Source organism: Ochotona curzoniae, unplaced genomic scaffold, assembly GCF_017591425.1.
Source record: "Ochotona curzoniae isolate NIBS_2020 unplaced genomic scaffold, NIBS_Ocur_1.0 contig_883, whole genome shotgun sequence".
NCBI classification, from domain to species: Eukaryota; Metazoa; Chordata; class Mammalia; order Lagomorpha; family Ochotonidae; genus Ochotona; species Ochotona curzoniae.
The window spans coordinates 52,846,193-52,859,631 of NW_024466599.1; the positions used below are offsets into that span (position 1 = coordinate 52,846,193).

Below are 13,439 nucleotides of genomic sequence, written 5' to 3' on the forward strand. Positions count from 1 at the left end.
CAATATACTGCAGATAGATATAACTTAATATAGCAAAGGGTTCTTATGCCCAGAGACTAAATGGCCTACACTTTCCCAACATGAGAGACTCTGCAATACATTTTTATGTCATTGGCTGTCATTTCCTAAACTTAATCAACATGAAACTTTGACTACTGATGTTAAATGCCATGTATGCATGATGATCAGTGTTTGCATTCATCTGTAGGCACCTGGAAGAGGATCCACAAGACCCTTTAGATGAGTTCACACCCAGAAAAATTCTCTGCAACAGACTAAGAAACCCCATATACACTTTTGTGGTTTGTTTCTCTGAGCTGCAGTATCTACCACTGGGCTCAGGTGACCATCCTGGATCCGGGTATGTGGAGAACAGATAAGGAGGTAGCCCAGGAGAAAAACTCATTTATTAAAATTCTGTTTTAGATGAGGGTACACAAGGGATAAGCTGACTGAAGTTGGAGGCACAGAGCTCCTTCCAGGTCTTCCATATTGGTGCAGTAGCACAAGGATTTGTCTATCTTCCAATGTATTCCCAGGCCATAAGCAGGGAGCAGGATCAAAAGTTGAGCAACTGGGATTTGAGCCAGGCTAGATTGACTAGCATGGTATGCCAGATTAATGCTCTCATAATATTTTTTTATTGCATTTCATTTTATGACATCGTTTCATAGGCTCTGAGATTGCCCCAACCCCTCCCCGTGCCCTTTCCCCATGGTGGATTACTCCACCTTATTGCAGTGTTACAGTTCAAATCCAGTCTTGCTTCTTTCATTGCAAGCATCTACCATGCATAGAGTCCAGCATCTTATTGTCCAGATCAATTCAACAATTTCTTGGGGGAGACTATCTCTGGTCTAAATGCAGAGCTGGCAGAATATCGTTCTGACAATTAAAAGCCATAACATAACATCAACAACAGTTTACAACATTATGGGGTTAATTGACATGGTATTGAGTGACTGATATGTTAGAGAATGGAGGTTCTTAACCACATACTGTGACTACTTCATTAACAGTACAATTTTAGCTGATATACACCTGGCTTCTATCCACATTAAAATGGATAGAGGACACTATTCAGCTGTCTCTTGTCTATTTTCATTTTTGTATTTAACAGTTTATTGTATTGAAACATAATTTTTACTGAACTTGACAGATTTTAGGATAGTCCAAACTGGCAACAAGGAAAGCTTAGAACCAGACAGGAAATGGTCAGCGGGAACTCACATATACCTTACTAGATAGGACACGAAAATAAGTTACTCCTAACTAGGATATTGAAGATTTCTCTGCACACCCCTCCTAAAATTGTTCTGTGCCTCAACTGGTGACATATGCCTTGTTAAAGCCATAATAAATATTTTAAAAAATAAATAAAGTGATTGGTAAAAGGAATGGCAATCAAAATAATTCACAAGTATACAGTGAGTTTTTTTGAATTTTTTTTTTTTTTTGGCTGAGGAAAACAACCAAAGTCAGGTATGGATGTATTGAAATGATTTCACTGGTCCAAGAGGATCTTCGAATACACATAATGAACTAAAAGACTGAAACATATCAACATGCAGGCACTGTCTTATCTAACCGATAAGATTCACACATTCTGTGTAGATATGATATTAACATGGGTCTTCAAACAATTAGTAGGAAATTCACATTACAAAAAGGTAAGCATGGTTTACAACTTCGTTTTGCAGCAAAACAAAATTATCCACCAAATCTACTTTGCCGTGAACTTTCTGAAGTACTCCAGTGTATTTAAAGTTTATAAACTCTATGCTCACAATGAATGCATTTTGTGACAGGTTATTGTGTTTTACAGATTGAATTGAATTTGTGCAGTTGATATATAATTTGCATCAGCAGATTTTGCTGGATTTTACTGTAAGTTGCATCTTTGGATCTGCCCTGGCCCTTTGAAAGGCAGAAAATCACATTTCCTAGGGGGATGACATCTCTGTCTCCTCCTTCCATTGTTGGTCTCTGTGTCGCCCCACGAATACCAGTGGTGCTTTGCAGAGGCTCCACAGACCCAAGGCTGCCTGCTCAGAGCTCTGGCAATGGGCTTTGCCAGGAGCTGTGCCTGAGTGAATTCCATTGGAGATTCAGCAGAGGGGCGGGCCACAGCCCAGCTCCTCATCCTCTTGGGGCTCTGGGTCCTGGGTGAGAGGTTTCAAGGAGTAAACAGCATTCTAATGATGCAAATTTCATCATGAAACTTTAAAGATTTCACCGGAGCATTCTGATTTGTTCTGAATGATAAGATAACTTACTTTTCCCAGATATGCCTTCTAAGGTGAAGCTAGGCCAGAGAGAAGATGTGACAGTGCAGAATGTTCCTGCAGTGAGGGGAGGGAGGGTCCACAGAGCAGGACATGTGGAGCATTCTGAAGATGCAAGAACAGGGACTTGATGTTCCTCTCCAGAGCTGCCAGAAGGAGCACAGCCTTGCTATCTCCTTGTTTTCATGCCAATAGTGCCTCTCACACCTGAACTTGGATGACGGCAGAGTGTGTCATTTGACATTATAAATGGTACAATAAATTTTCAATATTTTTCAGCTGATACAAATATAGAAAATTTCTTTTTCTAATCCAATTTGTTGACTGTCCTCCAAGATCCTAAAATGCCACTTTGATATCATTTAGTGTCAGCTTGGCAAAATTAGACAAAAGTTGATGATAATGTGGGAACATCAATTACTCTTAGAGGGAAAATTTCTTCAGTGAATTGTGTTAGTGACCTCTTGGCAACCAGGGATCAGCTATCAAAGAGTGTACGTGGAGGATGAGGATCTAATTTGTCTGCTTATTGTTTCCATAATAAGAGGAGAAAATAAGATTACAGAATGTGAGAGGCCCGTCTGAATCTGAGAGATGAGAAGGAATGGAGCAGATGAGCAAAGGGTCAGGGATACATGATACTTTTTCCCCATGAAATATCAGTGCTGCAGGTAGAAGGAAAGAGTGTGAGGCTACAATGGAGATTCAGGGGTTTTCTAACTGCCTTCCAAGGAACATGGCAGACTGACTACATCTGAAAATGACTCTTAGAACAAACAGGTTTCAAGACAGGCAGCTGATGCAGCCAGACTCACACTTCTGCTTTCCTGGGTGGTTTTTGTTCGGGCTTGTATCACTGTGGGAATCCAACCACTATATTCCGCTTCACAGTAGTAGGTTCCTGCGTCCACAGCCTGCACCCCGCTGATGGTGAGAGTGAATGATTTCCCAGATCCACTGCCCTTGAACCTTGAAGGGACTCCAGGTGCTAAACTGGATACATAACTGAGCAGGAGCTTTGGACGTTGCCCTGGTTTCTGTTGAAACCAGTGTAGACAATTGTTACTATTAACACTCTGAGTTGACTGGCAATTGATGGTGACTGTGCCTCCCACAGGTGCAGACACCACGGATGGACTCTGGGTCACTTGGGCAGCACATCTGTCACCTGAAAAGAGAAACAAACACAAACATCCACTCTTTATCATCATGTTCATATAGAAGGGAGAGGAAGTTTCAGTCAAGACTGAGCACACGGGGTGAATTCAGATCCTGGTGCTATCCTTCCTCACCTGGGAGCCAGAGCAGCAGGAGGCTAAGGAGCTGAGTGGGGGCCCTCATGTCCATGCTGTGTCTTGACTACCACTGACTCCTGCACAGGCTGTGAGCACCTTCTCATAAGTCTGCAAGGCAGTGGGTCTTGCCTTGGGGACATGCAAATGAGAAGGGGAAGTGATATTGCTGTGCAAAGCATAAGTGCCCAGCTCACCTCATAACAGCACAGAGGAAGTGTCTCTAGGCACCAAGGTCACTCTCTGCACTGCACTGATTGATCTACGGAGCACACAATTTTCTCTGACACAATGTGGCATAAGCAATCGAGGGGCAGATGCATTAAGTGCATCTGTATTCCCCCTCCCCCACTCACCCCAAGTGAGCTCATGGTCCCTGAGGGTGAGTGATGAGTCAAGCGGAGGAGAGATGGTGAAGAGACAGAACACTGGTTGTCAGTAAGTTATCTGTCCTGTCCGCTAAAATGTAAGACGTATGAGATAAAGAGTTCTCTAATTTTTCAAGATATTCTAAGAAAGATTATTACTTGGATGTAATCAATAACACTGCTATTGAAACAATTCTGTGGGAATATTGTCTTTGACTGTGGATTAAATTCAGACCTGCACTACCAGAGTGAGAGATGACACAATTTCCCCTATTGTCCCCAGGGGCCTCTAAGGGGACCTTAGTGACACAAACATTAGAAAGACTTGAGCTCAACAGCCCTTGTCTACCCTCCTGAAGAACAGTGAATTTTGAATTTTCTACTTTTGGATTCTTTATCTAGAAGAGGTTAAGTTTGTGAATAGAAAGTGAATTCAAAGTATGTCATGATAAAAACTAAAGGAAAAGTCACAAAAGGAGAAGTAATGCAAACAAGATAAGGTAGAGTGGGAAGAACCCTTATACTCCTAAAACTGTTTATATAAAGTACATAAAATTTGTTCCCTTTATATAAATGTATTTCAAATAAAAATATTTTCAAAAATTTGTTACTGTTCCTGAGAGTCAGAGTGACAGAGAGATCAGAGTGAGAGAGCCTCCAAACCTCAACATGGGAAATTACTAGAGTGGGCAGCATGACAACAGTCATCTCACAGGGATTCTGCTTCTGACACAAACCTCCGCTCCAGGACCATGGGTGGGAGAGTGCATCCAACAAGATAAACATGGGGTGACAGATGCAAGGATTAGAACCTGATGAGAAGAGGCTCCAGGAAGAGGAGGCAAAGGGCCTTTCGCCCAGAGTGCATGCTACCCCAGTGAGTCCATGGGGGGTGCTTTGTGCTCTCCTTGATAAAAAATAAATATTTGTGCTCTGTCTAGTCAGGTAACCAAGGACAGACTGCTTTTATCAATTCCTCACTTCAACAGTGCTTTGACCAAGCTGCCTTGTTAGATTCCTTGACTTCCCTGCTCACAGACATGATCTGACTTGTGCTTGAATTATTGTTTTGCTGAGAGGATAAAAACTGGAACCCTGGAAATAAACTTTTGTCAGTTACCCATGAGAGTGCTGTCTCTCCATTTCTTTTCAGTCACTCTCCTCCCCAGGACCTTCAAGGTTATTTACAATTTGCACCATGATCAGGGTCCTGAAGACAAAGGAAAAAGAAAGGAGAAGACAACATCCATGTAAGGAGGTAAGCAGGAATCATTAATGGGGAAAAAAGTAAGAAAGGGGAAGTATGTTCCCTGCATTGACCTGCTTCATCACTTTTGGAAGCAGAAAGCACTGTGTTCTCAAGGGCACAGGTGCAACAGTGCAGGGACACGGTGTTGAAATAGAACTTGGTTGTCCAATGAAGGGACTTTAGACTTAAAAGTCTGGGAGAGTGAAACAGAATGTCTTAAAAACATATAACCAGGAGAAGCAGATTCTGGTGCAATCTGGAATCACTTGGGCTTTGGTACCAGGGGTGCTTCTCAGCACTGATAGGGTGAAGGCTGGAAGCTTGGTAAAGGCCCCCGAGGACTCTTTATAATGAATAAGATCTAAACCAATGTGCTAATTTTTATCTACAACTTTTTATGTTAAGGTAATCTTTGTATTCTTTGTCTCATGAAGACCTCATTGTTTAAAATTAATAAAAGTTATGTCTAGCTTTAGAAGTATTTGAGTGATGGCTTTGTGTGAATAATTAAATCTAACCTATATGTGTCATGTAAAAGAATCCTATTTCTATCAGATATGTTAAGCCTTCTTGGCATGCCTCAAAGGCATTCAAAAACTCAAAAATTACATATTTTGACAGTTTAGCATTTCTAGTGAGACCTCTTAGAGCTATCAAAGGAATCATCTCTCATTTTGTAGAGGCAAAGCTGATCCGATATTTGAACTATATTAAAGATCCTGTCAAATGCCAAGATACTGGCAAAATTTTGTTATACCAAAACACCATCACCACCCATGTCTAAAAAATTGCAGAAATCTACTACAAATTTTTGTACTTTCAAGAGTTTCAGGACAGGTGATGTCTAACAATAATAAGATGCAGGCCAAAAAAGCCAGAGACAGTAAATAAGTAAAAGATAAATGTTTAGTTCTGTAAATGTGTCCAGATTGTTCACTGCACATCTCTCAGGTTACAGGTCTTTAGTTTAATGGATGAATTTCAGTGGAATGGTCAATTTTTTTCCTCTCAGGGTTTTGATTCAGATTGGATCATCATGCTAACCTTTCACTTGCTAATTTCTACTGGGCACTGCTATTGCCCAGGTTGGTTGGTAAAGACTCCATAATACATCCTAGATTTGTCTGACATGATATCTCTTGCACTCTGTAACATTTTGGAGGCCTCAGTCAGAGGGCAGTGGCCATTCTGCATTTTGGAACATGGTTCAACAGTCAGGGAAAGGGGTGGTGTGTATTGTGATGATTAACATGGCCCCAGCAACCAGTCCTGGCTTCCTGGCTTGCAAGATTTGCCATGGTCTTTAACAATAAGCAGGTATCTCACAATCAGATCTGTTTCTATTTTGAATACTAATCTAGGACTCAATTTCATGAGTTAGGATCCATATGAGACCTCATAATGATCCACTGAGTTTCTAAATCATGAGAATATGGTGGTAACTTGTCTGTCTTGGTGTCTATGTTTCTGTCAAAACTGTTTATTTTGGGTCTGGCATGGTAGCCTAGTGACTAAAGGCCTCACCTTGTACTTGCCAGGATCGCATATTGGCACTGGCTCGTGTTTCAGAGGCCCTTTTCCCATCCAGCTCCCTGCTAACAGCCTGGGAAAGCAGTCAAGGATGGTCCAGAGCCTCGGGAACCTGCATCTGTGTGGAAGACCTAGAAGATACTCTTGATTCCTGGCTTCAAACTGGCTCAGCTACAGCTAGCCATTGTGGCCAATTGGGCGGTCAATCATCATATCTTTACATGTTTATGCTCAGTTAACTAAATGATCAAGTTATTCATGTTATAGTCTCATTGCTTTTTCTAATGCACAATTTAGGTTAACTGTAAACCTATACTTGTCTCGAATTTATAGCAGACATAGAAACTTTGGATGAATGTTTTTAAAGCTGTTATTTGATAGCTTTCACTTGATAGTGTTCCTCAATGTAAATAACCTGGTGACTGAAATAATTTCTTCATTTCTGCCTAAACTCTTAGACTCTAAAGGATGCCTCCATGTCCCCTAAATCAAGAAAAAAAAAAACAGACTTCTAAAATATTAGTGCAAGAGAAATTAAAATAAGGGCACAAAGAGCTTCCTTCTCTCCCTGCAATTCCCCCAGTATTTGTTATTTTGAAAAAGTCAGGAGAATGGACACTGCTTTACAAAATGTATTATTTACAAAATTTATATGATTACTATATGTCATTTACAGCAGGGGCTAGCTTCTCCAGAATTTGAGTAAGCATTAATATTAAAAGGAAAATCACAAAAAACTTTTTTTTCTAATTAATATGGAGATATTGAAAATTGACTGTCCTCTGAGATTCTAAAATGCCAATGTGTTCTCATTTCGTTCCAATTTTTCAGAACTAGACAATTTTGATTTTAAGGTGGGAGCACAAATTCCTCATAGAGGAGAAATCTCTTCAGTGAATTATCTTAGTGACCTCTTGTGAACCCGGTGTTTGAAAGCCTAAGGCTCAGGTATCAGAGAGTGAGTGGAACAAGAGGTTGTATTTGTTTGCCTCTTTGCTTCCATATTAAGAGAAGATAAAATTAAAGGGAATGTGAGAGGACAAGCTGAACAAGAGAGATTGAAAAGATAGAACAGATGAGGAAAAGGTCAAGGAGCAAAGATGCTTCTTTCCCCACAAATCTGAGACGTAATCCCATATGGTCTGTGAGGGTTTTGAGACAGTTTAAATGGCAGGAAAAAAAGCAGAGAGGGCAGATTTAAGATCTAAAGCAACATGCAATCAAACAGGTCAGCACGAACCCTGGATTTCACATCACCCTTGTTTTCTTGTGCTCTGCCTCTAGTTACAGCCTCAAACACAGAGTGAGCATGCCCATGTCAAAGAAAATATTTTAAATTATATTGGCCTGGGTTAACATTGCAGTTTCCACTCAACATGCATTTTGGGGAAAACAACCCATGTGCTCTCAGATCTGAAGGTCAGAAGGGAAATTCTGGACCACCCATCTGCACCTGCAGGATGAGACATGGACAACATTGAAGACAGGGCAACCCCTTGTGAGGTTGCAGGCAGTTGAGAGCATCAGCTCCAGGGATGAGGACCACAGGGCTCAGCATCCTGTTCCTTCTGTGGGAGAAGGCGGCATTGCATTCTGGGAGAGCACAGAGTCCCATATTTAGAATCACCATCTGTGATCCCCACATTCCTAGATCATTATAGTATAACTTGGATTCTAATATATGTTGTTTAATGCTTCTGCTTCAAATATCTAAAATTCTAACCCTTTTGCTGTATGAATCCAAAAATGTTGTAACATGGAGAACTCAGGCATAAACACATCTTTGTTCTAAACCAGTAGACATCTGGAAATAACAGTGCTACAGGAGTCAAGTAGGAGAAAGAGAGGGAGGTTACAAGAGGTTGCCCAGGTGCATTTCTTATTCAATTCCAGGGACCATCATAGTCTAACTGCATCTGAGAATCACTCTTAAATGATAGAGGCACCAGGACAGGAAGCTGGGGCTGCCAAAATGACACTTCTGCTTTCATGGGAGGTTTTTGTTCAGGCTTGTATCACTGCATTAGTACCACAACAAAAATAACCTAGACAGTAGTAGATTCCTACATCCCGAAGCTGCACACCACTGATGGTGAGAGTGGATGATGTCCAAGAACCACTGCCCTTGAACCTCAAGGGAACCCCAGGTGCTAAAGTGGATGCACTATAGATCAGGCTCTTGGGATGTTGCCCTGGTATCTGCTGAAACCAGTGTAGACAACTGTTGCTGTAAACACTCTCACTTGACTGGCAATTGATGGTGACTGTGCCTCCCACATTTGTCATCTGGCACCTGAGAAGAGAAACAAACACAAACATCCACTTTCATCATGGTCTTAGAGAAGAGAGATTCAGTCAGCCCTGAAGACACTGAGTTCAGAACCTACCACTGTTCTTCACCTGGGAGCCAGAGCAACAGGAGGCCCAGGAGCTGAGCAGGGGCCCGCATGTCCATGCTGTGTCTTGACTGGCACTGACTCCCACACAGGGTGTGAAGAGGATACTCCTAAGTGTGCAGGGTAGATGGCTGTGCCCTAGGGACATGCCAATCAACAGGCTATGTGTCACATCTTTCTGCTAAATTAAAGAGCTCAGCTCATCTCATACAAGTATAGTGGTGTCATCTCTTTGTATTTTGTGGCTATTTTTCAATTTACAGGAGAGCAATTTGTTGGTACAAAAGTGCAATATCTTCTTAAAACATATGTCTCCCAATTCCTCTGCCTGCCTTTCAATTGTATAATGCTATCTTTAGCACTTATACATTTCTGGGAGTGTGAAGGAGTTGTACTTACACCATTTAGAGAAGGACATATATGACCTCACTCATATTTAGGAGACAATGTTTAATAATGCTCAAACACTGTTATGTTCTGAATAATGTAAAGCAATATACTGCAAATACAAGAAACATAATCTGAAATAGAAGGCTTTTATACAGAGACTAATTGTGCTGCCCCTTTCTTGATATTATTTTAGGTCAGATACCTTCTGGTTGGCACAAATCTGGGTTGTACACCATAAGTGCCTCATTCCTAAAATACTCTTTAATGGGGATGGTGGGGAGAGAAAGGACAGAGCACTCAACTTCTCCCTACCCAGGAACATCCACTTTGTCAAGCCACTAACATAGAGCAATATCTTGGTTTCCAATAGATTTGGAGTCAGATTTGCACCCTTGTATCTCACACCTCTTCTTTGCTGCAGTCACTCAGTCGGTATCACCAGAATGGAAAAAGAAAGTCACCACCTCAGGACCAAGGAGCCTTGGAACCAGGGAGGTGGTACGTATTACTGAGGCATGGACACGAGTATCTGGCCACTGGAGTTCAGCCATATCACAAAACTTCTACCATCTGCCTTGGGTCTGATCTGCAAAGGAACCTGCTTGCAAAGAGCATATCAAGACCTGAGTGAAGAAAACTGCCTCTCCAGACCTAAGGGTGGCAAGACCACCCCAACCTCCCCCTTTCCTTTCTTCTACTGCCTACCACCACTCCTGCCTGGGCTGCACTGACCTCTTGGGAGTTGATGAGGTAACTCTACCTGCACACATGCAGACCATTGGGAGTGGGATGAGCAGCCCTTAGGGAACCCTCTGTGCATGAGAGCAGGAAGAGAAGTTGAGGACCCTTGCTTACTCACCTCTCAGAGGAGTCAGCCCTGAGGCTTTCATCTGCATTCTTTGTAGGTTTAAGATACAATAATCCTCAAGTATCATAACTTACGTAGAGAACAATGTGATAATATAATATTTTATTATATTATATTACATAATGTTTTTCTCTTCATGATAGGAAGGCAGACCAAGGTCAGGGAGGAGGATTGACTGTGCAGAAGGATGTTGGAGTGAGGGGAGGCACGGACCACAGAACACGACACGTGGGACATCCTGAAGCTGCAAGAACAAGGGCTTGGTTCCTCCCCTCTGGAGCTGCCAGAAGGAGCACAGCCCTGCTGCCTGCTCAGTTCATCTCAGCGAGTCATCTGATCTCCTAAACTAGGATGAAAACAAGCGTATAGTTTGACATCAGAAATAGGACAGTAACTTATAAATAATATTTTCAGCTAATACAAATACAAATAATTTTGTACCTTCTTCCCACTATAATTGACTGACAGCTGAGAACTTCAAGTATCACTTTGTCTCATTTAGGGAAGTTTGACAGAATTAAGCAATAACTAATGGTAAGTTGGCAGCACAGATTCGTCTTAAAGGGAAAATATCTTGGGCCCATTATCTTCATGACCTCTTTTCAACCACGTATATGAAAGCCAGGAGCTCAGCCATCAAAAAGTGCCGGTGGAAGTTGAGGTGCTGATTTATTTGTGTTTCTGCTTCCATATTAAGAGATGAAAATAAGATTATGGAGAATGTGAGAGAACAGGACTGAAAATCCGAGGGAAGAGAAGGGACAGACCAGATGAAGAAAGGTTCAGGGATGTGAGTGCTTCTCTCCCCAAAAACCTGAAGTGTTATCACCTGTTGTCTGTGACAGCTCTGAGACAGTTGTATGTGGCAGGTTAAATTGTAGAGAGGGCTGTGTCAAAGACCTGCATCAATATGGAGTCAGTCAGGTCAGTGTGATCTCTGGATTTCACATCACCATGGCTTTCTCTTGCCCTGCCTGTAATTTTACCTCAAATATGGAGTGAACACGGCCATGTGGAAGTCAATATCCAAACATGTATTCACCTGAGTTAAAATCGCATTTCCTAGCTCACCATGAATTCATGAAACAATGAACCCATGTACCCTGACATTTGAATATCAGAAGACAAGTTCTGAAAATCCATCAGCACTTGCAGGCAGAACCAGTAATGAAGGACTGAGGAACCACCTGTGAGGATGCAGGCAGCTGAGAGCATCAGCTCCAGGGACGAGGACCACAGAGTCAGGAGCCTGTTCCTTCTCTCAGAGAGGCTGGAATTCAGGGTGAATACAGAAACACACGTTTCTAAGATCACTATCTCTTAGCCCACCTTCCTAGAACATGAAAGTATAATTGGATTATAATAAATTCTACTTAATGTTTCTGCTTGAAAGATCCATAATAATTCCTTTTTACTGTATGAATCGAAGGCATAATGTAACATTGAGTACTCAAGCATAATCATTCCTTACCTTTAAATGAGTAAAATCATGGACATTCCTGAGATCCAGCTGCCAACTTCAAAGAAAAATTAAGAACGCTAGAAGGAGTTCCAGAGGACTTTGTATTAAGTTTCACAAACCATGCATGACTTATTGAATCAACGAATGCCTGTTAGATGATAAGCCTAAGGATGAGCAGATGGGGAAGCCCACACCCATACTTCTGCTTTCATGGGAGGTTTTTGTACAGGCTTGTATCACTGTGGGAGCCGAACAATCACTAGTACAAAAACATCCTTGACAGTAGTAGATTCCTGCATCCTCAGCCTGCACCGGGCTGATGGTGAGGGTGAATGATGTCCCAGATCCACTGCCCTTGAACCTCGAGGGAACCCCAGGTGCTAAAGTGGATGCCAGATAGATCAGGAGCTTTGGACGTTGTCTTGGTTTCTGCTGATACCAGGATAATTGATTGTTCTGGCAAACACTCTGACTTAACTGGCAATTGATGGTGGCTGTGCCTCCCACAGGTGCAGACACCACCGATGGACTCTGGGTTATCGTTTGGCCGGAACATCTGGCACCTGAGAAGAGAAACACAAACACAAACATCCACTCTCATCAGCATGTCCATACAGAAGGCACAGGAAGATTTCAGTCAGCACTGAGCACACTGGATGATTTCAAGTCTCAATGCGGTCCTTCCTCACCTAGGAGGCAGAGCAGCAGGAGGCCCAGGAGCTGAGTAGGGGCCCTCATGTCCATGCTGTGTCTTGACTGGCACTGACTCCTGCACAGGCTGAGAGCAGCCTGCTCATAAAGTGTGCAAGACAGTGGGCGGTTCCCTGGGGACATGCAAATCAGCAGGGGAAGTGATATTGCTGTGCAAAGCAGAAGAGCCCAGCTCATCTCATAACTGAGAACAGAGGAAGTATCTTCAGGCATCCAGGTCACCCCGTGGGCTGCGCTAAATTACTTGGCGAGAACAACATCTTCTTTGACAGTTTGTCATAAGGTGTTTGAATAGCTCTTTACAAACTAAAGATTCCAAAGATAAGGAATTGTCATCTACATGTATCTAATGACTAGGTTTTAATTTACAGAACAACTTCTTGGGAGAGCATATGCAGTACCATTCTGTGGAGTAATTTTATAAATTTCTGAACATACCTCCAAGTCTTCCCACACATAATTTTTACTTATACAATCCAGTGAGTCTAAAATTATTTCACTTACCTTATTTAGCAAAAAGAAGAGGAAATCATATATATTTAGAAACCACAATATAATGACACTCAGACACTGTTAGAATCTGAATAATGAGAAAATATTTGTTGCAAACAGATGCATTATAATATAGGAGAGGGCACTTATGCCCAGAATCTAAATGGGCTGCCATTTTGTTGACATGAGTGTTTCTCCCATTTTTTGCCATTTCTCACCATGAAGCTCTGACTACTGACGTGAAATGCCATGAATGCAGTCATCAGTGTTTGCATTCATCTGTATGTACTTGGAATAGGATCCTCAAGAAATTTAAATGAGTTCACACCCAGAAAAATCTACAAAAAAGACAAGGATATCACAAGCAAGTCTCCTGCCTAAGTTTCTCTGAGCTGC

The 13,439-nt window shown here is 41.9% G+C and overlaps 2 gene segments (V, D, J or C); both read right to left on the reverse strand.

Annotated features, from left to right (window-relative positions):
- Positions 1-2,931: 2,931 nt before the first annotated feature.
- LOC121165089 lies at positions 2,932-9,414 on the reverse strand. The segment is given in 2 exon segments: positions 2,932-3,453; positions 9,125-9,414. Coding segments are annotated over 2 exon segments (456 nt in total).
- Positions 9,415-11,413: 1,999 nt separating this feature from the next.
- On the reverse strand, positions 11,414-12,584 carry LOC121165088. The segment is given in 2 exon segments: positions 11,414-12,403; positions 12,530-12,584. Coding segments are annotated over 2 exon segments (489 nt in total).
- Between the last annotated feature and the right edge of the window lie 855 nt (positions 12,585-13,439).